The sequence below is a fragment of the Protopterus annectens genome, chromosome 7.part1 (assembly GCF_019279795.1).
Source record: "Protopterus annectens isolate FY-2018-M chromosome 7.part1, PAN1.0, whole genome shotgun sequence".
Lineage (NCBI taxonomy): Eukaryota > Metazoa > Chordata > Ceratodontiformes > Protopteridae > Protopterus > Protopterus annectens.
In genome coordinates, this window is record NC_056740.1 from 5,858,424 (window position 1) to 5,881,932 (window position 23,509).

Below are 23,509 nucleotides of genomic sequence, written 5' to 3' on the forward strand. Positions count from 1 at the left end.
GAATTGAACCAGGGGAACCTCTTGCTATGTGGTGACAATGTTAATAGCTGCACCACTGCACCACCCACTTCTTGTGAAACAATGGCTTCTCCTTTCCATCCTACTGCAGGTGGGAAAGCCAATTTCATTTACAGTGTTCTAGTAGAAAAATAATATTTTGGTCAGACAAGAAGGCCTGCAAGCAAAACACGTTGTGCTTGTGGTAAAAAAGTGGCTGGATATTTGCCTAAATTTTTTTGTTTAAAATGTTTTATTAAAATCTTTATAATGAATTATGTTCATAGATATATTTATAGACATTTATACAATTTGAAAATGAAATAATGAAAGTTAAAACAATATTTATAATGTATAGATCATTGCATGAATAAATAATTAATACAAGATTTATTAAGAAACTTAATAGATGAGCAAACTGATCATTTCAATTTCAATAATGCTCAAGCTGAAAATATAATTATCAATCCGTGGAGGTATAGTTCTTCTGATATAAATCAATCAATGAAAGAACTTTAGTTGATGGGTTCTTATGGATAATCTTAGGATATAGTATGCTTTCCTTAGTTCTCGTCTCTTTAATGGCTGTTTACTTTAATGAAGTCAACAATTCTTCAAACTAAGGTGGTGATGATGTTTTGCATTTTCTTGTTATGATTTTTCATGCCACAGCCAAAACAGTCCATAGCAGATAATGAGAAGCTTTGCCTATTTTAGTTGTTCCTGTTATATTCAATAAAATTGCATTTTAGTTAAAGAAAAAGAACCAAACTATAAAGCTTTAAAAATGTTTCTACTTTGTTCCTAAAGAATTTTATATGTAAGCAATCAAAAAATATATCTTCCCAGTCTGCTTTACAAGATTTCAAATACTGCCAGCATACTATGTTTTTATCAGTGTTATATTTGTCTGTTCTATTAGGTGCTAGAAAAGCCCGATATAGAATCTTCCAAGTAAACCATGAGGAGTATTTAATTGAATTCAATAACTGATTTTTATTTTCTATGGTTAGATTTGCAAAGTGTTCTAAAGTAATGTGTTTCCAAAGCTTGTCATTATTATTGATATTATAATACGACATTTGGAAATTATATTCTAAATTATATGCTAATAGTATATTATTTTGAATATTAGTTAGACAAGTGTTTTTTTTTTTTTTTTGTATTGGGATTGTGATAATGTAAGACATTTCTGCTGGGTGTGGGCTCTAACATTATGTAAATATATCCAATCCTGTGTATCTAAGTTATATTCCATTATAAGAAGTTGTGTATCTTTTAATTCCTAAATCAGCAAAACATTGTTGCCAAACAAATGAAGTTTTTCATGCTCCACTGATTTAATCTAGTTAAATTATTTTTATCAAAAAAGTCTCTAGTTATTTTATAGGACTACAAAACTCAAACCAAAGTTTTAAATCCATATTACATATAATTACATTTTTGAATATTTGAAAAATAGTTTATGTAATTAGATTTGGAAGGAGATGAAATGGTATATTGAAAATAATTACAAATATAATACCAAAAAAAGATTGTCTTCTTGAGTATAACTAGTAGAATTAACTTTCATTTTTTTGGTATTAAAAGGTCTCAAATGTAAATTCTTCCAATTTGAATGGTAATAAGCGTCTATCCAATTTAAAACTATTTTAAAGCAACAGATTCTACATAAGTATTTAAATCTGTGAAACTAATACTATCTAAATTCCATGGTTTGGGATGCTATTTGAGGATTTATCAGATGCCAAAGGAATTTTAACAGTACTTTCTTGACTTCTTTAATTGTATTTTATCTGGGGAAACTAGCACTTGGACTATATATATTTTTGGGAAAATAATCATTTTTTTACTTGCAGTCTATCTTTAAAGGATATTATCATTTTATTCCATTTAATCATTAGATTTGTAATAGTTTCAATTATTTTATAGTTCATTTTTATTTGTTGTTTCTATTGTTCTCCCCACATTTATACCTGAATACTTTAAAGTTGACATCTGTTTACCAATAATATTGATATGGTGTTGTTGGGAAGTTTTACTATTGTGTAAGAGTAAATATTTTGACTTTGATTAATTGAATTGTGCAGGAAAATTAAATATCTATAATGGTTTAAATAAGTAGTTCCAATTTAAGGTATCAAAAGCTTTTTCAATATCCAAATTCACAAATAGAGCTTCTTCTTTTCTAGAAGAGTTAACAGTTTCTCCTAATACTGCCACGTGTTTGTCTTCTGTAAATAAAACCTGATTGATCAGTGTTAATTAACTGCATTAAGTCTATCACTGAAAATAGATGTAAAGATTTTATAATCATTGTTAAAAGCTAGATCTATAAGGAGAATATAATTGTGAGTTTTTATTTTCTTTCAATACTAGAGCAATTAATTAATATTTCCAAGATGAAGGGATCATTTCTTTACTGTGTGTTTCTATGAGGGAGTTATGAAAGAATTTAATGATAGATGGAGAAAAAAAGTTTATATTTCAGATATTATTCAATCCATACCTGGGATTTTATTAGCTTGACTTTGTTATTGACTTCTTTGTAAGTGATCTGTTTAAGCAAATTATTTTGTATTTCTGGAGTCATCTTTTCAAGAAGTGAGGGAGGCATGCTTGGGTCAATATTTGAATCTAGATGCTCTGGTTCAGAATTTAGAGATGCATAGTATTGTCTAAATGCATTTAAGATATTTCCAGTTTCTGTTATTTATTTTATTATTAGCATTCTTTATCTCAGTAAGCCTACTCTTTTTAAATTTAATTTTAGCTCTCCTGGATAGATGCTGCATGTGTGTAGATGACATAGTAAACGAGGCCACTTTTGATTTTTCTATGGCTAAAGCAGTTATATGTGAAAGAATTTCAACATTTTTTTATTTAATTTTCTATTGTATCAGTTATAGATTTATCATTAAGTTTACAGTTTGCTTTCACATTTTTGTAGATCATTTTGTAAAATAATTAATTCAGATTCACATTCTGTTGATTTACACTTATATCAAGATAGTGTTTTAACATATATGTTTGTTTTTAAAGATTACCAAAACATGATTATATTTGTTTCATCTGTGTGGTTTGTATTTATAAAAAAAATCTAGTTCAGATAATAACTAAGGCTTACATTATTTTAATTGGATTCATAAGCTGGAATTCTGGAAGTAAATGGGTGATTTCAACTACCCTACCATTAACTGGGAAAACTACTCATGTACCAACTCTTTTGCTCAACATTTTCTGGAAATCATCAATTCCAATGCCTTGGATCAACTTATCCACACCTCCACCAGGGGGGCAGCAATATCCTAGACCTGGTCATCACCAACATGGATGACCAGTGTTACACACCAGAGGTCAGCTCCTCGTTGGTCAGATCTGACTGCAAGCTAATCACCCTAGACATCCACATCCCGCTCCCACCCCCCATTAGGAAAACAACCATAAAAAATTTTTCCAAAGCCAACTTCACGCTTAAGACAGAAGTGGCAAACTACACGACACCCATGCAGATGGACAATAGAGGTATGACTGCTGAATCCTACACAAATGCACTTTATAAGCACTTACACGAGTGCATGGATCGTGCTATCCCTAACAGAACCAAGATGCTATCCTCCAAAAAAAGGAAGCCAATCTGCTGGTCTTCTGCCATAAAGAAACTCTACAACATTAGAAAGAAACTGTTGCAAAAAAAAGTAAAATCCCACAATTGGTGGAACTCCCTGGTCAGCCTCAGTAAGAAGCTGAGATCCCTCATAAAATTCTCCAAAGCTAGTTATGAAAACAAAATCGCCACTGATTCTAAAGACAACCACAAAGCATTTTATAGCTATGTCAAGAATCTGAATGGCAACACTCAGATCTGCTCTGAGTTACAGCATGACACTAAATATACAGAACCAACTGATATTGCCAACATCCTGGCAGATAGGTTCAGTGCTAACTTTACCCCACTCCCACCCCCTAAAGGGCCCACCTTTATATGGAAAGAATGCAAAGTTCCTGTAATCATGACTGCACAGGTAAAAACCTCACTCTCCAAAGCCAAGAACACAGCATCCATGGGATCTGACAACATCCCAGGCTGCCTTCTACAGGAACTACAGAATGAACTGGCACCTCACCTAAGTACCATGTTCAATCATAGCCTCACCTCAGGCTTTGTGCCCATTGAATGGCGCACCATGATGGTTATCCCACTCCACAAAGGGGGGGCCACAACAGACCTCGGGAACTACTGCCCCATTAGCCTGATGAGCCTGGTCTGCAAGGCCATGGAACGTATCATCATGGAACTCATAAACAAAGACATTGGAGATCTCCAAACTCTGGACCCCACACAGTTCGGGTTTGTAAAAGGCAGATCATGTCTCCTAAACCTGATAGACTTCTTTGAAGTAGTCACCAAAGCCTATCTAGATCTCGCCAAGGTGTTCAATACCATCCCCCACTCTGAAATTATAGATAAACTTACTCAACTAGGTATAAATCCCTATGTCACAAGATGGGTTGTTAACTGGCTTACTGACAGAACTCACACTGTGAAAGTAGCAGACTCCAAATCAGACTTCAGACCAGTGACAAGTGGAGTACCACAGGGTTCAGTCCTGGGCCCTCTCCTGTTTGGTATCTACTTCTCTGAAGTATAGGCTAACACAGAATGTCTTTGGCTAACTAAATTCGCAGATGACTGCAAACTAGGAGCCATAATCAAAACTCCTAACGATGTGGACATCCTACAAAACGGCCTCACTGAGACAAATGCCTGGTGTCAAAGCCATGGTCTCAAGCTCAAATCCAAAAAGTGCATTGTCATCCCCTTTGGTAAAAACTCTGTACCCATGAACTACCACATAGGCGGTAGTCTACCTAACACCGAAAGTGTGATAAGAGACCTTGGGACACAGGTGGACAGTAGTCTCTCCTTTGATAATCACATTGCCACAGTGGTCAGGAAATCCTACTACATGGCACACCTCATCACAAAAGGTTTCTCATCCAGATAAAAAGAGGTTATAGTTCCCCTTTACTCATCACTCATTAGACCCATTATAGAGTACAATGCCCCTTTTGGTATGTACCTCACAAGACATCTACAACAACTGAAAAGGCCACAAAAATACCTCACAAAGAGGATTACTGGCCTCAAACAGATGCCTTATGCAGACCATCTCAAAAAACTCCAGCTTTACTCCGTCACATATCCCCTACTCGGAGGCGATCTCTGCCTAACTTACAAAGCTATGTCAAACCCAGAGCTGTTGGACATGCTCCACTTAAAGAAATCCCAATCCCTCCGAGCTACACAGTCTAGAGACCTAAACCTTGTCACCACAATAAACAGAACATGCTGGAGGGATAGATTCCTGTCCCAGAGACTTCCAATACTCTGGAACAGACTACCTATCCATGTCAAACAGAGCTCCTCATTAGCACTCTTAAAGAAAAATCTTGATGACTGGATGGGTAATAGGAAATTCACCCTGGGGATCACTTCTGTGGTTCTGCTGGAACAGGGGCACAGAAAAATAATTTTCTTGGGTGGCGAAAGCCAGGGTACCTTTTTGGCTAGGTTTGTACAGGCCCTAAGGCCAATTGCCTAGTACCTACCTATGAACCTATGAAATGGAAGTTTTTTTATAAGTTGTTGCAATTTTTAAGATGAGAGTGTTAGGATCAGAAATCAGACAGGGTATAATTTTGAATCCAAGTATTTTTGTAGTTAAGTCTTGGGAAATTAGTGTCATATCTATTCTAGTTTGAATACCATTATTAAATGAATAATAGGTAAAATGTATGATTAATTTTCTTTTAAGGAAAAAGTATATTTCAGATTTAAAATCTCTATCCGGTATTTCAGAGGTTTAGCTGTAGAGGTCAAAGATTTCATTTTGCATTGGTTTCTGTGTTATTTAGTATACAGCTGAAGTCCTTCCCCATTATTAAATTGCCTTTGACTCGGTCAAGCATGGTAGGCCAGATTCAATAAAGGCTACACTAAGTGTACACTAAGCGTACACAAGATGTATTTAATAAAATTCTTAAAACATTTTTGTGCTTTCTAGTCACTCAAAAGATTACGTTCAGTGTACATGTAGTCTACACTTTGTGGTAACCTGTATGAGTCCCTGCCAATATTTAAAGCTGCAAGAATATCAGTAGGAAAACTAAAATTAGAAGGAAGAAGGTGTGAGTTATGACTGTGTTGTCTGTTTACTCAGAACAGTGTACACTTAGTGTAGCCTTTATTGAATTTGGCCCAGAGTCTAGACACTGTTTAGCTAGTTTTATGCACATACCAGGTAACCAATACAAATTGAGTCCATGGTTTATTATATATTTTAACAGATAATAATCCATATTGATCTTCATATTTTTTGTAGAATTTGAAATTTAATAAATGCTTCCATACTATCACAACACCCCTTCTTCTACTTTTAAAAGTAGATTGAGATAATATTTTGAAGTTAGTAAGATCCCAGTAGTGTTTATTTGCATGTTTAACATGTGTTTCTTGAAGAAATATAACTTATGCCTCAGTTGTATTTAAAAATTGTAGCAGATTTTATCTTTTCTTTGGATCATTTAGTAAAAATATACATTGGAAATTTAAGAGATTATTTTAAAATAAATGCATAACTTTAAATCAATTAAATATATACATGTAATTATCAAAGTTCCTAGCCTAGAAATCTGAAAGTTATCTAGACTTTCCTTTTCCCTCTAACCAATTAAGTAAATTAAAGTCAAGTTAAGAATATTTAGGAAAACAAAGCTCTGTAGTATTTATCAGATATTTTGGGAACATAAAAATTTAAATGTACATCTAAATCTATGAGCTTATATATATATATATATATATATATATATATATATATATATATATAGATAGATAGATATATAGATAGATATATGGTTTACCATTGCAATGTCACTGTGCAATTGCATGGCTATGAAGTAGTCGAGCAACAGATGTTTGAATACTTCATATGTGTGCAGGTTACATGAGTGAATATCATATTTGCAAATGGACTGTGCATTCACAAATATAACATTCGCTCATGTAAAGGGATCGCAGTACAGTGTGGTTAGGGAAATACATCCCTTTCCTCACTGTAGTGTGATCTTGGAGTTGGAATATTAAGTTAGGGGTGTGTGGGAGCGCAGGAAGTTACGGCAAGGGTGGCATTGTTGTTAATGCCATAAAATGTCGGTCAACATTTTCGGCATTAACAGCTGTTTTTCGACAATAGGGCCATTAGGTTAGTTGTAGTTTTGGTAAAACACTTTGGTTATTCGAAACTTTTTTTTTTAATTTCCGATATATTGACAGTAAACCTATATATATATATATATATATATATATATATATATATATATATATATATATATATATATATATATATATATATATATATATATATATATATATATTCCATTGCTGTATGTTTATTTATGAGGTTTAACTTTTATTTCATTTTGATTTTCTAGCATTCATCTTTTGAAAAGAGGAAAAATGCCACATGGAAGACAATTTATAGCTAAATAAATATTATTGTTATATACATCATTTATTAGTAACAATTATGAACCAACTCCAGCTTAAACCATAGTTTACAGAAAGAGTGTTAACACTTTTGTGAAAACTCCCCCCAAATTGAAATTGAAATGCGACCACAATAAATCATTTCAAAACTTTTCTCACCTTGAATGTGACCTATAACCTGTACAATTCAATTGAAAAACAAATAAATCTGTTGGGGGAAAAATATAAAAAATAAAAAACGTACAATACACTGGTTGCATAAGTGTGCACACCCTTAAACTAATACTTTGTTGAAGAACCTTTTGATTTAATTACAGCATTCAGTCTTCTTGGGTTGGAGTCTATCAGCATGGCACATCTTGACTTGGCCATATTTGTCCACTCTTCCTTGCAAAAGTGTTCAAAATCTGTCAGACTGTGAGGGCATCTTCTCTTCAGGTCACCCTATAGATATTCTATTGGATTTAGGTCTGGGCTCTGACTGGGCCATTCTAAAACTTTAAATTTTCTTCTGGTAAAGCCATTCTTTTGTTGATTTGGATGTATGCTTGGGGTCATTTTCATTTTGAAAGGTGAAATTCCTTTTCATCTTCAGCTTTCTAGCAGATGCCTGAAGATTTTGGGCCAAAACTGACTGGTATTTGGAACTGTTCATAATTCCGTCCACCTTGACTAAAGCTCCAGTTCTAGCTAATGAAAAGCAGCCTCAAAGCATGATACTGCCACCACCATGCTTCACCATGGGGATGGTGTTCTTTTGGTGATGTGAAGTGTTGTTTTTGTGCCAAACATACCTTTTGGAATTGTAGCCAAAAAGTTCAACCTTGGTCTCATCAGATCATAACACATTTTTCCACATGGTTTAGGAAGACTTGATGTATTGTTTTGCAAATTTTAGCTGGGCCTGGATGTTTTTCTGAGTAAGAAAAAGGCTTCCTTCTTGCAACCCTACTCCATAGTCCAGGCATATGGAGAATACGGGAGATAGTTTTCACATGCAGTACACAACCAGTACTTGCCAGAAATTCCTACAGCTCCTTCAGTGTTGCTCTAGGTTTCTTGGCAGCCTCCCTGACCTGTTTTCATCTTGTATTTTCATCAATTTTGGAGGGACATCCAGCTCTTTGCAACCCCACTATTGTCCCATATTTTCTCCACTTTAATGACTGTCTTCACTGTGTTCCATGTATATCCAATGCTGCAGAAATGTTTTTTGTACCCCTCTCCTGACTGATACCTTTCAGCAATGAGATCTCTTTGATGCTTTGTAAGATCTCTGTGAACCATGGCTTTTGCTTTAGCAGGCAACTGAGTAAATGTCAGGAAACTCCTACTAGGACAGCTAAACATTATTTGGGGTTAATCAGAGTCTCTGTAAATGATGGCAGATGTGTACCAAAGAAGACTGAATGCTGTAATTAAATCAAAAGGTGTTTCAACAAAGTACTAGTTTAAGGGTGTCCACACACAACAAAGTATTAGTTTAAGGGTGTGCACACTTATGCAACCAGCATATTGAACGTTTTTCATTTTTTATATTTTTTCCTCTAGCGGATTTGCTTGTTTTTCAATTGAATTGTACAGGTTATAGGTCCCATTAAAGGTGGGAAATGTTTTGAAATTATTTATTGTGGTCTCACTTTTTTATACCACAAAACCCTGGCATTTTAACAGAAGTGTGTAAATTTTTATATCTACTATATGTATATATATCTTCTATTACTCTATGTTTATGTATGAGGTTTAATTTTTATTTCATAAAGAACATAAAGAAACACAGTGATGCTCACAAACAGGTAAGTTTGTAATGAATTGGCAGAAGCCCTTAGTTATAGTCTGGAGTGTGGGAATGTTTTTGTTGGAGGCAGAAGCAAACATTGGAAACCCATTTTCAAGCTGAGAAAGGAAAACCCCATTTGCCAGTGGCTGCTCTGGCTGTCTGTCATGGAAAGGGGAAGATATTTTTGCCCCAGAAGAGGAGGCAGTTTATTTTGTCTATTACTTTGTCCATATGGAAATGGAAGTTTAATGACTAATCAAGCCACATTCCTAGGTATTTGAAGGTGGAGGTTGTCTCTATGGAATTGCTATGTATATCAAATATAGTTAAAGAATTAGGTGCTTGATGTATTTTCTACGGAGTTCCAAAAAGCATAGTTTTGGTCTTGGTGGGATTGAGAAGTAGTTCATGGTTTATGAGCCATTGGTGGAGCTCATGTAAGTCTGACTGGAGGTGGCATTGAATGTTGGTGTGAGAGTGACCTGATTAATAAATGGCCATGTCATCAGCATTCAGGATAAATGGGAGATGGGAGAGGTCACAAGGAAATGTGTTAATTAATGTGGTGAAGAGGAGTGGAGTAAGACTGGATCTTTGAGTTACACCTTTGATAATAGGTGCAGATTCTGATTGGGAGGATCCTATTTTAACTCTGAAGTGTCTGTCAGTGAGGAAGCTTTTAAACCAGGGAGTAGTGTCTGGACTGACACTAATTTCAATTAGGTTGATTGGGAGAAGATAGTGGTCAATGAGTTTAAATGTCTTTGGCAAGTCCATTGGGCACCTGCAAGGAGGCCACTATCGGTGTTTAGCAGGATGTCATCAATTTGGGACCAAATGCTGCCATAGTAGTTCATCCATGCCAGAATCCGTGTTGTTTGTAGAACAGCAGGTGGTGCTGCTAGATATAAAGGAAGACTTGAGTATAGACTACCTTTTTAAGAACTTTTCCCAGAATTGGAACGATGGATATTGGATGGAAGTGAACTGTCTCTTTTGGGTTGGTTTGCTTTGGGAGGGGTTTAAATAAAGCAGTTTTTCAAATCTGTGGCATGAAGTTCTGGGTGAGACATACATTATATATGCGGGTGAGAGGAAGATATGAACTAGAGCTTTATGTTGTCACATCCAGGAGGAGTGTCAGTGGAAATATTTTCAAGTAGAATACAGACTTCTCAGCTAATAAATGATTGCAGGCTTAAATTCACTTAAGTAGAAATATAAAGATAGAATGCTCTCTGTAATAATTCCTATGTCATTTATCAGACCAGACATTTTTAAAGATGTAAAAGATGTTAAGGGGAACAATATTTACCAGAGTCATAAGGTCACTGAAAGGAGGAGAAGTGCAATTAAACAGGTCTGGTTCCAGCCAGCCATATTCTTCATGGCAATGTCGAATTGCTGCTCCTGAGAACACAAACAATTTAATTCAGAAATGGTTAACAGTACTACACCCCTCTGATAACAGTACTACACCCCTCCAACCTCATCAATAACACACCCCACTAAAGCAGTACAGGCAGCAGCCACAGCACATCAACAGCACATACATCCAGCTACAGCATAACAGCCTTGATACAAACGATGGTGATCAATCAAAGAAGCACAGACGTCTACAGATCACTCAGCAATTCTTTGGGGAGGACATATGAAATAGTATCTGGATAATCTCAGAAAATATAAGAATCATTGTAATTTATATTCCATCAGAACAGCATTAGCAGCATAAGCAGACATTTGAAGCACATAAAACTGATTGCTGTAGCCACAGAGGCTGTGACCTGTTCAAGTCTTTGCAAGCTTTACAGCTGAGTCACCATGGACTTGTAACTCTTGAAAATAAACATTTTTAGAACTGAGGCACCATGAACTTTTAACTCTTGAAAACAAACATCTAATTTAGCAATTTTTTATGATTTGTTCAGTTTGTTTTTAGTGAAAATCACTTATGACTATTTTTTTCAGGCTCCTGTATTTTCAAGAGACTAAAGACCTCTGAGTAATTAAAGGTCACAACATAAGGAGACACTGACAAAGCACACCACACCCTGCCTTTCCAATGTACATCAACAATGCAGTGAGATGAACAGTGGTTCTAGAAGAAAGACGTGAGTAGAGTATTAAACTAGCAGTTAAATATTATCAAGATTACATTTCAAGGATAAAAATGAAGATTTATCAGTCAAGTGACTTATCCACAATATTTTATTTAAATGCATCACTGCAACAATATCTGTTCATTCATTCATAACAAGATAGCTCCACTGTTCATCTGCAGACTCACAAAGTTATAATTTAAACACATTACTGCAATTTTCCACATGTGAATTTTCCTTAGCTTGCTATATAGTTACCAGGATTCTTAGTAGATGTAGTGCAGTTTATTAGTTATTACAAAATTAAATGTAGTATATCTTAAATATCTTCACTGATAACTGTATCAGCACAAACTTCCTCGGCATACTAATATGCAAAATCAGAAAGCGTTGCACTTGCTGGCCATCTGCTATACATTTATGAAGGTCCATTGGTACAGATAAATACTGTCCAAAAATGGGGTACAGTTCACATGCACATAAAGAAAGTTCTACTAGAAAAAAGATTATTCAGTGGAACACAGTACAGTAGCAGACTAATTAGGATTGCTGTCTAATCAGTCTTGGTCTTCTAGTTTGATTCTTAGCTGAGGTGCCTTCTGTGTAGCGTCTGCACCCCCAGTGTCCACACAGGTTTTTGCTGGATGGTGTAGCTTCTCTCAAATCCGAAAGGTGGCAGATGAACCAGTTATCCTCCAAAGTGCCAGTAGGTGTGCATGCTATGTAGGAGTATGAGTTCACATGTTTTGCAATAGGTTTTTGCTCCATTCAGGAGTCATCCACAGCTTTGGAGAGGATGTGCTTCCCCAAGACCCTCAACTGAATTAAGTAGGTAATCCAAGAATGAATGACTAAATGAGTCACTGCTTCAGTAAAGTACTGCCATGCTTTTAATTTGACCTTAACATGCCAGATTTCCACAAAAAAATCTTATGGTATGCTACTTTCTGGGGTACTGGACAAGCAGTACATATGTGAGGTAAATACTTCTTCAAGAAGTATATTTTCAAATGGGTGATGGACAAGTAGTAAAAATGTAAAGTAAATAGTACTCCAAGAACTATAATGTTCAACTGAGTTATAAAAGTAAAACAGTAACACTTTTTCCAAGGGGCTCTCCAACCATACATTTATGCCTTCAACAATTCTCACAAAGACATGAACAAAGTATCACCCACCCAAAAAATCCTCTAAGATCTGTATTCAATGTTGTAATTAACTTAAAGTGCACTGATCATGTTTTGAAGCAAATATAGACACATTTAATACTAACCTTTGGAGTTGGATATAACCTCCTTACTATATACAATATCAAACTGTCATTGTCCCCCTTTACTCAGCCCTCATTAGGCCAATCACTGAATATAGTGCCGTTTGGCAAGTATCTGTCAAGACACATGCAACAACTGGAACACCCACAGAGTTGCTTTACTAAAAGGATACAAGGCCTAAACAATATGTCCTATATAAACCAACTCAAATCCTTGTCAGTCTACTTGGTATCCTATAGACTACTAACAGGTGGCCTGTGTCTGGCATACAAGGCATCCTCCAACCCAATATTGATAGATATGTTCATCAGCAAGTCAAATGGCATCAGAAATAGTTGAGAGATCTAAACCTCTACAACATCAACAGAGCAGTTTGGAGGGACAGGTATATCATGCGGAAGATATTGTTGGTTTGCAATAGACTCCCAGTCCACGTACAATAATCCTCATTCCTGTCCATATTCAAGCAAAACATGGATCTATAGATGAGAAACAGAAAATGTATCCCAGGACTGTCCCTGTACTACTAATGGACAGATGCAGCTCCCAAATGCTTTATCCCATGCATGGGTCTCCTCAAATTGCCTATGATATGATCCCACTTAGTCTCATTAGGGGTAATATATAATTATTGACTAAGGGATGGGTAAGGCCAATCTAACAAGTGAAAATGGTTAAATCAACCACCAAAACAGAAATTGGATAGGCTTAAAATGTCCCACAAGTGCAGCTACCCTTGTACTTACCTATAAACTGTACAGCTTTTGATGCAAAATATGTGTTGTATTTTACATTTTACTTTGTTGATATGGATAGCCCCTTAAATTTTTTTCCCAGAATTCAAAGTCCCTGCCATGACATCATGACAGACAGAATCCATAATGTCTGACTAATTAAATGAATGCACATACAACTGTATTTGTACCAGTAGTAGTGTCTTACTTCCTTGAAAGTCAAGTAGTGAACTAGTTCTTGCAGACTGAATACCTCACATTGAAAATTAATGCATGTAATGATCTAGTATGATTGTATGAATGAAACCACAACTTAATTATGAAGCTACTCCTGTAAGTAAGTTGACTCTGCTTATTCACAATGCTTTGTAGTATGCAAATTATTACCTACCTATGATGACAACAGTTTGTTAATGTGGCTGCAATGAAAAAGTGAGTAAACAGCGAACTAAAAAAAAAAAATTAAACAAGATATAATCTTTATTTTTGCAGAGTTATCAGTTATCAGCTAAATAAAACGCACACACAGACATACACACACGCACACACACTTGTATACAGTAAAGAGGTTACCCCAGTTTCAAGGGTTTGGTACACTTGTCTCAGAATGTGACGACACTTTTAGTATACCAGGACAAAGAAGCTCACCAGCTATGTTGTTAGTTTATTATTTTTATTTATGTGTTTATCTGTTTTTTTATTGGTTTTTAGACCCCTTTCTGCCAAAATCCAAGCTCAAATCTGAAAAACGTAACATATTTGTGAACACTTGAAAGCACACTGCAGTTGTGCACTGGCATGCCTTCAGATTCTAATTTATAAATGTGCTAGGAAGCTAAATGGTAGCTGAGGAAGAACTTTCCATAAAAAAGAAAGAAAATCCCTACATCAATAAGATCCATGGTCTCGTAATGTATCTCCACTCAGATTTATGCGACTCTTTAGCATGATTTGTTGGTGTATGAATACAGACTTCAGAAAAGGGCTTTGGGTGAGCCTGCCCAACTGCAAAACAACCTAAGAACAGTTTTCTAAGAGTCTAAAGATTGTCACCTAACAGTTTTTCTAATCAGCTGCAATGTTTTGTTTAGAGTGCAGATTTCAATGGTGTTTCTCTTAGCAAGTCAGTACTAGTAGTCCTATTATTACTGTACTGGAGCTCTCCAAAAGAGGGGTGTTTAAGGATTGTCAAGGCAACTGAAAAATATTCCATAACCTCACCTGATATGCCATTAACAAACCCCTGCCTAAAGTTTAAAAGGACTTCACAATGATTTGTTAAGCAAAATTTCTGGTCAGTTTAATCAAATTCAATTTTCTGTAACACTAACTGTTATGCTGTCTGCATGATAAGTAATTTTTTTCAAAAATATTTTCTTAATAATTTCAGCTACTTCACTGCTCATTTGTTACACTGTCTAATTTGTGTTGTATAAAAGTTCAACTTATAAAAACAAAACAATTAAATAAAGCCTAGCATATCACACATGCAGCCTGATATCTAAGAAGATGCAGTCAGGGTTTATCCCTCTGTATCACAGGGCCAGATTGGAAGTGCAAAACTTTGTCAATCCTGTAACACTTTCATATTCACCATATCTTGCTGATGCAGTGCATGGAACACCACGATTGCACTCCGATATTCAGAAAAAGAGAAATCAGTTAAGCGCTAAAGTGGTGCAAGACCAGACCTTAACATCTGTTAAGCAACCCCTGCTTAAGTGGATAAGGTTGAGTCTAGTGCTCAGCATTAAAATCTGACTGTATTGACCACCAAATGACAGTGAGAGAAATAAAAGATTGGTTTCTGCCTACAGTCCATACTGAAGTGTCCCCAAATTCCTGTTAAAAAGAAAGTTGCTAGAATAACAGGATGTATGTTCACCTGCATGTTTTGAAGGATAGAAAGCCTGAAACATACATTTCATTAATTCAGTCCTCAGTAATTTGTCTGAAAAACATAGACTTTACACAGAACAGACTAAATATATGAGATGAAAATATGGACAGCTGAGGGGCATGGAAGGTGAATGTAAATGTCAGGGATTGTGTTACACTGCCTTTCGGACAGTGCTCGCTAAGTGCTTAATGGCTTTGAAAGCCGGCAATAAACTTAGCTTTTTTTTCCCTGTTTTACTTTAACTAGTAATACATGAATCAGATAAAAGCTCCATGCACTACAAATAATTATATTCGGGTCTCTGATCCTAGCTTATAATAATGTGTTCTCAACATGGATGTCAAGAAATTCACCTCAAGTGGGAATTCATGTTTCAAACACATAAATCAGTTATGACTGGAAACCTGATTATAATTGCAAAGTAGCTTGCTAAGATAAGGGAAAACAGCTCCTGTACTTTACAAAAAAAACAACAAACCAGGCATATCCAATGGTCAGTTTCCAGTGATTTCTCCTGTCCACCTGGTGAATCTGGGCATACTGGGGCAATGCAGAAATTGTCTCATGTACACAGACAACCCTCTCCTCCTACCACCCAACACTACAACCTGTGAGAGATGCACTTACATAGCCAAACTGGAAGCAAAGCTCTCTCTCTCCACCCAAGATTGTGCTAGACAGTCAAGAGGAGAAGGTTAACACCCGCACTACACCTCAAGCAACATATAGCCCTTCTAAACCCACAGCAGCAACACCCACACATAGCAACACTAAATCCACATATGCGGAGACCCTTAACTGTAACCTGCCCAAGAAACAAGGACCTCCGAAGCTGAAACGCAAAAAAACACCAATCACATCCAAAGTGACACATAGCTCACAACACCAGTGTGCCACCCAGCAACAGCCCCTAAGGCAAGACAATGTACCTAACACTTTAGTCATAGGTGACTCTATAGTCAGCCACACTGATGTCCCACTCACCAGGCTGAAAAAGGAGAAAATTACAGTCAGCTGCCTGTCGGGTGCCAGGATCCGCTACCCAACACATGCACTCAAATCACTCCACAACAAGTACAAATATGACTCCGTCATTGTCCATGTTGGAGTAAATGACTTGAGACGTACCTCCCTGGACTCCATGAAAACAGACATGAAAGAGCTCTCGGATCATGCGGCCCAGGCAGGTATGACCCTAGCCCTGAGTAGCATCCTGCCTTCGCCCAGAATGTTACCACAATATAAGGACAATATGATTGACTTCAACAATTGGCTAAGCTTCTGGTGTCATTCAAAGAGGATCCAGTATCTGTCTGCCTGGGATGACATGATCGAAAGACCAGGATGCTTTGCCAGAGATGGTCTGCACCTGTCGCCCCTGGGATTCAGGATACTGGCTAAGGCTCTTGCCACCCCTATAGTGCCGTTTTTAGGCAAAGTTCAAAGGACAAAACCACCACCATAACAGGTACAAGCATGCAAAATCTGAAGGTAACGCTACTCAATGCTAGAAGTCTAAACCTCAAAATGCACTCTCTCTTGAAGCACTACTAAAAATGGAGAACATTGATATCTGTGCAGTAACTGAGACCTGGTTTAAGGCTCCAGAGAGCACCCCTACAATATCAGGCTACAACTCTTACCACACTTTTCGGCCACCAAACCAGGATCGAAACACTAAAGGTGGAGTAGTGTCCATATTTACCAAGGATATTCACATCACCAGACTAGTTGCCCAACACAATGCGCCTGAAATTCTCCAGGTGCAACTAACAGTAGGTAAGACTGCAATCCAAATTGTAGCTTGCTACAGATCCCCCACCATGCCCCACAATTCTCACTACACCTTTCTAAACATACTGGAAAATATTAAGATACAACCAAACACCCTAATACTGGGTGACTTCAACTATCCTGCCATTAACTGGGAAAACTACTCGTGTACCAACATCTTTGCCCAACGGTTCTTGGAATTCATAAATTTCAACGCCCTGGATCAACTTATCCATTGTCCCACCAAGGGGCACCAATATCCTAGACTTGGTCATTACCAACATGGGAAATTGATGCTCCACACCTATGATCACCCCCCTCATTGGTCAGGTCAGGCCATAAGCTAATCACCCTTAACATCCACATCCATCCCCCACCCCCAGTAAGGAAACCTCCATAAAAAACTTCTCCATAGCCAACTTCATGCTACTCAAGTCAGAAGTGACAAACTTCATGACACCCATGCAGATGGGAACTGAAAGTTCAACTGCTGAGTCCTACACTAAGGCACTGTACGAGCACATCCACTCATGCATGAATTGTGCCATCCCAAATAGAACCAAGATGCTCTACTCCAAAAAAATGAAGCCAATCTGGTGGTCCCCTGCCATAAACAAACTTTACAACAAAAGGAAGAAACTGTTGCAGAAAAGAGGAAAATCCCAGGATGCAAAAAACTTCCTTACCAGCCTCAGTAAAAAGCTGAGATCCTTCATAAAATCCTCCAAAGCTAGTTAAGAAAATAAAATTGCCAAAGATTCCAAAGACAACCACAAGGCATTCTATAACTATGTCAAGAATCAAAATGGCAAAGCTCAGATCTGCTCTGAGCTACAACAGAATGACATTAAATATACTGATCCCAAGGATATTGCCAATATCCTGGCAGATCAATTCAGTGCCAACTTTACCCCCCTCTCACCCCATAATTGGCCCATCTCAATACCGGAAGATTGCCAAATTCTGGTAATAACGGCCACACAGGTAAAAAAATGCACTCCCCAAAGCTAAGAATACAGCATCCTTGGGACCAGATGACATTCCGGGCTGTGTACTACATGAACTATGAAATGAACCTGCACCTCACCTAAGTGTCATGTTTAATCATAGCCTCACCTTAGGCTTTGTGCCCACTGAGTGGCGCACTGCTACAGTTATCCCACTCTACAAGGGGGATCCACTTGGATCCCGAGAACTACCGCCCCATCAGTCTGAAAAGCCTGATCTGCAAGGCCATGGAACGTATTATCATGGAACTTATAAACAAAGACATTGGCAACCTTCAAACACAGGACCCCCCCCAGTTTAGGTTCATGAAGGGCTGATCTTGTCTCCTGAACCTGACTGACTTCTTTGAATCAGTCTGCAGAGCCGTGGACGAGGGTAAGGCAGTCCACACAGCCTATCTGGTCCTCGCCAAGGCCTTTGACACCATCCCCCACTCTGGAATCATAGATAAACTTACTAAGCTGGGCATTAATCCCTACATCACTTGATGGGTTGCCAACTAGCTTACTGACAGAACCCACACTGTAAAAGTAGCTGACTCCAAATCCAGCTCTAGACAAGTGACAAGTGGAGTACCTCAGGGTTCAGTCCTGGGACCACTCTTGTTTGGCATCTACTCCTCTGAAGTACAGGCCAACACTAAGGGACTCTGGCTAACAAAGTTTGCAGATGATTGCAAACTGGGAGCCATTATTGAATCTCCAAATGATGTGGATACTCTACAAAAGAGCCTTACAGAAACAGATGCTTGGTACCAGAGCCATGGGCTCAAGCTCAATGCCAAGAAATGTATAGTTATCCCCGTTGGGAAAAAAACATGTACCCATGAATTACCACATAGGTGGCAGTACACTAAACACCGAAAGTGTGATAAGAGACTTAGGGACACAGGTGGACACTGGTCTCACCTTCGATAACCACATTGCCACAACAGTCAGAAAATCCTTCTATGTGGCACACCTCATCACTAAGGGCTTTTCATCCTGAAAAAAGGAGGTCATTGTCCCACTGTACTCATCCCTCATTAGACCCATTATAGAATACAATGCCCCATTTGGTATGTACCTCTCAAGACACCTGCAACAACTGGAAAGGCCACAGAAATACCTCACTAAAAGAATCACAGGCCTAAAGCAGATGCCCTATTCTGACCGCCTTAAAAAACACCAGCTATACTCTGTAGCATATCGTCTACTCAGAGGCGATCTCTGCTTAACATACAAGGCCATGTCAAACCCAGAGCTGTTGGACATGCTATACTGAAAGAAATCCCAATCCCTCAGAGTCACACGCTCCAGGGATCTAAACCTTGTCATCACAATAAACAAAACATGCTGGAGGGAATAGGTTCCTGACCCAGAGACTCCCCAGATTCTGGAAATAGACTGCCCATACATGTCAGCAGAAGGCCTCTTTGGCCCTCTTCAAAAGGAACCTTGACGATTGGATGGGAGAAAGGAAATTCACCCCGTGGCTCACGTCAGTCGCCCTGCTAGACAGGGGTCCAGGGAAGTAAATAGTGTGGGAAGAAATAGCCAGGGAATTGTTATGGCTAGGCTTGTATAGACCCTAGGGCCAATAGCCTAGCACCAGCCTATGAACCTATAATCCTCTATGTTATAAACATATACTGGTGCTGCTTTTTTACATGCAAACAAAGAATACTACTTTGTTGCTGCCATTGTCCTACATTAACAGGGCTACTACAGCTGACAGGGGCATTTTAACACATAAATCAGTAAAGGCCTTTTTTCAGTTCTTATGTACTCCACTCACAGTTCTCAACTGCACAAATTTTTGCAGAATACTGAAAAATGGCTAAGTGTCCAGGGAAGGACTTCTGCTGTGTATCATCATGTAGGTGAGAGGCCTCATGTAGGTTGTAAATTGCTTCAGAATGATCTTGACATGGTAGGGTATCCAGGGGTCACCTAAACCTACATCCACTGAAAATGGGTGTTTCTGCCAGCATTTGATATTGCTTTATGACAGCTTTCTAAAAAAAGTAGGAAAGTACTCTTAATGCTGACAAAATATCTATAATCATTTGCTATAGTTTTATTTACTTAACTTTCAATCTGTTTATAAGTTAATTCATCTTACTCAGCATGCATGTTCTAAGAAACATGGGAGTTCAATGACATTAAGTATTCTGGCAAGGGTCACACAACAGTGATGTGGAATCTGAGGGAACTTAAACCCAGATCTTCAGCTCTGCAGTCCAGCATGGTGCAGTACTGTCCAAGACTAATAGAATTTCTGATGGGAGATAAAAAAGATATAGGTCGCATGGCAAACATTCTTCAGACCAGTGTCTGGATAGTTCTTTCTTTTTGATGCTCAATATCATGCCTCAAAAGTCCTCAGCCATAATTTTCAAAATGGATATCCTAGAATCTCAGAAAGAGGCATATAAGAAGAAAATACATCGACATTGTATTACAAAACATTGAGTAAAATGCTGGATGCTGCCAAAGTTCCAAATGCTGTTATTATACATTATCAGTGAAAAGAAGCAAAATGTTTTTGACCTTTTCATACATAAGTCCCAAGGGACAAACATAGATCAAAAGGTAAATTGAAGCATTGATAACTAAATGAAGAAGTAGGCCATCTAAAGGATCCTGAAATGCAAGAGTCATTGATAACTAAATGAGAAAGAAGGCCATCTAAATGTTCTTGAAATGCAATTAAAATGCCTGCTTTAGTGCACATGAAACAAATTAATCAACTGATAACTCAAAGTAAAATCAAGCCATCTATCCAAATCACAATGCTTCAAAGTTCCCAGTAACATCTTCAAATGCAATACCGACAAGAAGAATGATACAGACAAACAGAGATGCCATCAGTTGAGACTGGCTGTAAGAGGCATGGTTGCTATCTTCTAGTAACCTACAAGTCCTGGACTAATGAAGTCGCAGATGTTTTTCAACATAGTGCTGCTCCAGTCAGTGGAATTATAACAATATGTCTGCCAGGCATAGGCAGACAGAACTTTGGTCAAGAACCTGACCTCAGCTTTATGGATTCCTTATTGATAACCATTGAGATGTAGAGTTTAATCCATTTTCTTAAAGCCTGACCACAGTGGAGGCTAATAACAACAAAACCTAGTCAAACAGTTTGCATCCTTCTAAGTAAAGAAAGAAATTGCTTTAACATTTACTGTTTATCATAACTCTCTGACAAAATTATTCATAGCTTAATGTCAAGAACAATTACACCAATAAAAACACTGCAGAACTTTCAAACTAATTATAAGCATAGACTTTTACTATCAATTATTGTTCAACCTTAGTTGAGTGGTTGGTATGTTAAGAAAATGCTATGATTTGATTTAGTCCCATTGGTGGGTGTTAGCAACACAATGCAATAAAGCCAAAACACAATAAATGAGTCTTACAGAATGGGCGACCTGTGCGTTGCCACTCGGATTGCAGAATGAATATTCTCCAGCAGGGTGTTAATGTGTAATGCCTGCTGAAAAATGAGTCTCCCACTTCACGGCAGTAACAGCCACCATTGTTTTACACCCACTAAGCAGCATTTTTACTGTTTAGAGAGTGTAGAAATGTAAGAAACAGATAATTAAAAATAAACATAGAAAGGTGTGTGTGTGTGTGTGTGTGTGTGTGTGTGTGTGTGTGTGTGTGTGTGTGTGTGTGTAAGAAAGAGAGAGAGAGAGTGAAAGTGTTTGTAGACATTAAATACTTAACCAAACTTACATTTTGGATGTAAAATATTTCCTTTAACAATTACATATACTACACCAAGTCTGAAACATTAGGAGGAGGAATTATTTTACATCAAAAATATTTAAAAATATATATATCAATTAAAAAATAAGAAAAACAAATACAAAACAATTTCTCTAAGCACAATAATACCCCCTAGGGTGAATGTTACTGTGTAAGTAACATTCTTCCAGGGGTCAAAAAAGAAAGAAAACAGGCAGTTGCCACCATGCTGAACAGCAACAAAACTTTTATTTAAAACACAATTAAAAACACAAGGAACGAGCGCTTTTGGGAACAAACCCTTCTTCAGAAAACAAGCTCAACTAAAACTGCAGTTTTTATAGCTCTTTGACTACTAATCAGTACTGCACTCTCCTCTTTTTCAGTACAGGTTTTAAAGGTATAACCCCATTTAAACCTGGGGGTTTATATGCTGCTAACTCCATGATCCATTTTGTCTCATTTAACTCTGTTTCATTAACCAAATCATCTCCCCTTTTGGTCTTGTTCATGCATTATGTTTCTCATACTTAGAAATATGCTGGAAAAGTGCATTATGTTCATGTCTTAACCTAATTGATGACAAATGGTTCAAACTTCTATTTGTTAACATGCAGTTAGTCTTTCCTACATAGAATGAGTTGCAGTCCTGACAGACAGACAGATAAACATTCTTTGTTTTATAATCTGCATATAGATCAAAACAATACTGCTTCCCTGATATATGATGTCTATATGATCCTGCTTCCTTAGTGTACTCACATGCTTTGCAGCATCTACATTTTCATGTACCTGGACGTTGTGTAGAGATATTCCTGTTCCTACTTTTTTTCTGTCTTCCCTTCATGACATGATAAGTCTTTTAGATTTTTATTCCTTCTAAATCCAAACAGTGGTCTCTCACCCACCACCTTGCCTATTCTTTCATCTGTTAACAGAGCATTCCAATTCTGTTTTATTATGTCACATATTACCCCTATGTTGTTACTATATGTTAACATCAATGTCGTATTATTCATCTGTGGGGGTCTAGGCTGACTAGACTGACTAGATTTGTTTTGATCTGTATGCAGATTGTAAAACAAAGAATGTTGTTTGTCTGTCAGGACTGCAACTCATTCTATGTAGGAAAAACTAACTGCATGATAAAAAAATAGAATTTTGAACCATTTGTCATCAATTAGGTTAAGATATGAACATAATGCACTTATAGGTTCATAGGCTGCCTTTTATTTTTAATTGTTTGTAAGACTCTACCTGTTTTCCTTATAGGTTGGTACTAGGTTATCGGCCCTAGGGCTATACAAGCCTAGCCATAACAATTCCCTGGCTATTTCTTCACACATTATTTACTTCCCTGGACCCCTGTCTAGCAGGGCGACTGAAGTGATCCTCGGGGTGAATTTCCTTCCTCCCATCCAATCGTCAAGGTTCCTTTTGAAGAGGGCCAAAGAGGCCTTCTGCTGACATGTATGGGCAGTCTTTTCCAGAGTCTGGGGAGTCTCTGGGTCAGGAACCTATCCCTCCAGCATGTTTTGTTTATTGCGATGACAAGGTTTAGATCCCTGGAGCGTGTGGCTCTGAGGGATTGGGATTTCTTTAAGTGTAGCATGTCCAACAGCTATCGGTTTGACATGGCCTTGTATGTTAAGCAGAGA

The 23,509-nt window shown here is 37.4% G+C and overlaps 1 protein-coding gene across 3 annotated transcripts in view; it reads right to left on the minus strand.

Moving 5' to 3' along the window:
- Positions 1–23,509, minus strand: part of CELSR3 (cadherin EGF LAG seven-pass G-type receptor 3) — a 1,979,827-nt gene that overhangs the window by 377,203 nt on the left and 1,579,115 nt on the right. For all 3 annotated transcript variants that reach the window (XM_044078523.1, XM_044078522.1, XM_044078524.1), the window contains exon 18: positions 10,642–10,736. In XM_044078523.1, the coding sequence (XP_043934458.1) occupies positions 10,642–10,736 (95 nt within the window). The remainder of the gene's footprint in view (positions 1–10,641; positions 10,737–23,509) is intronic.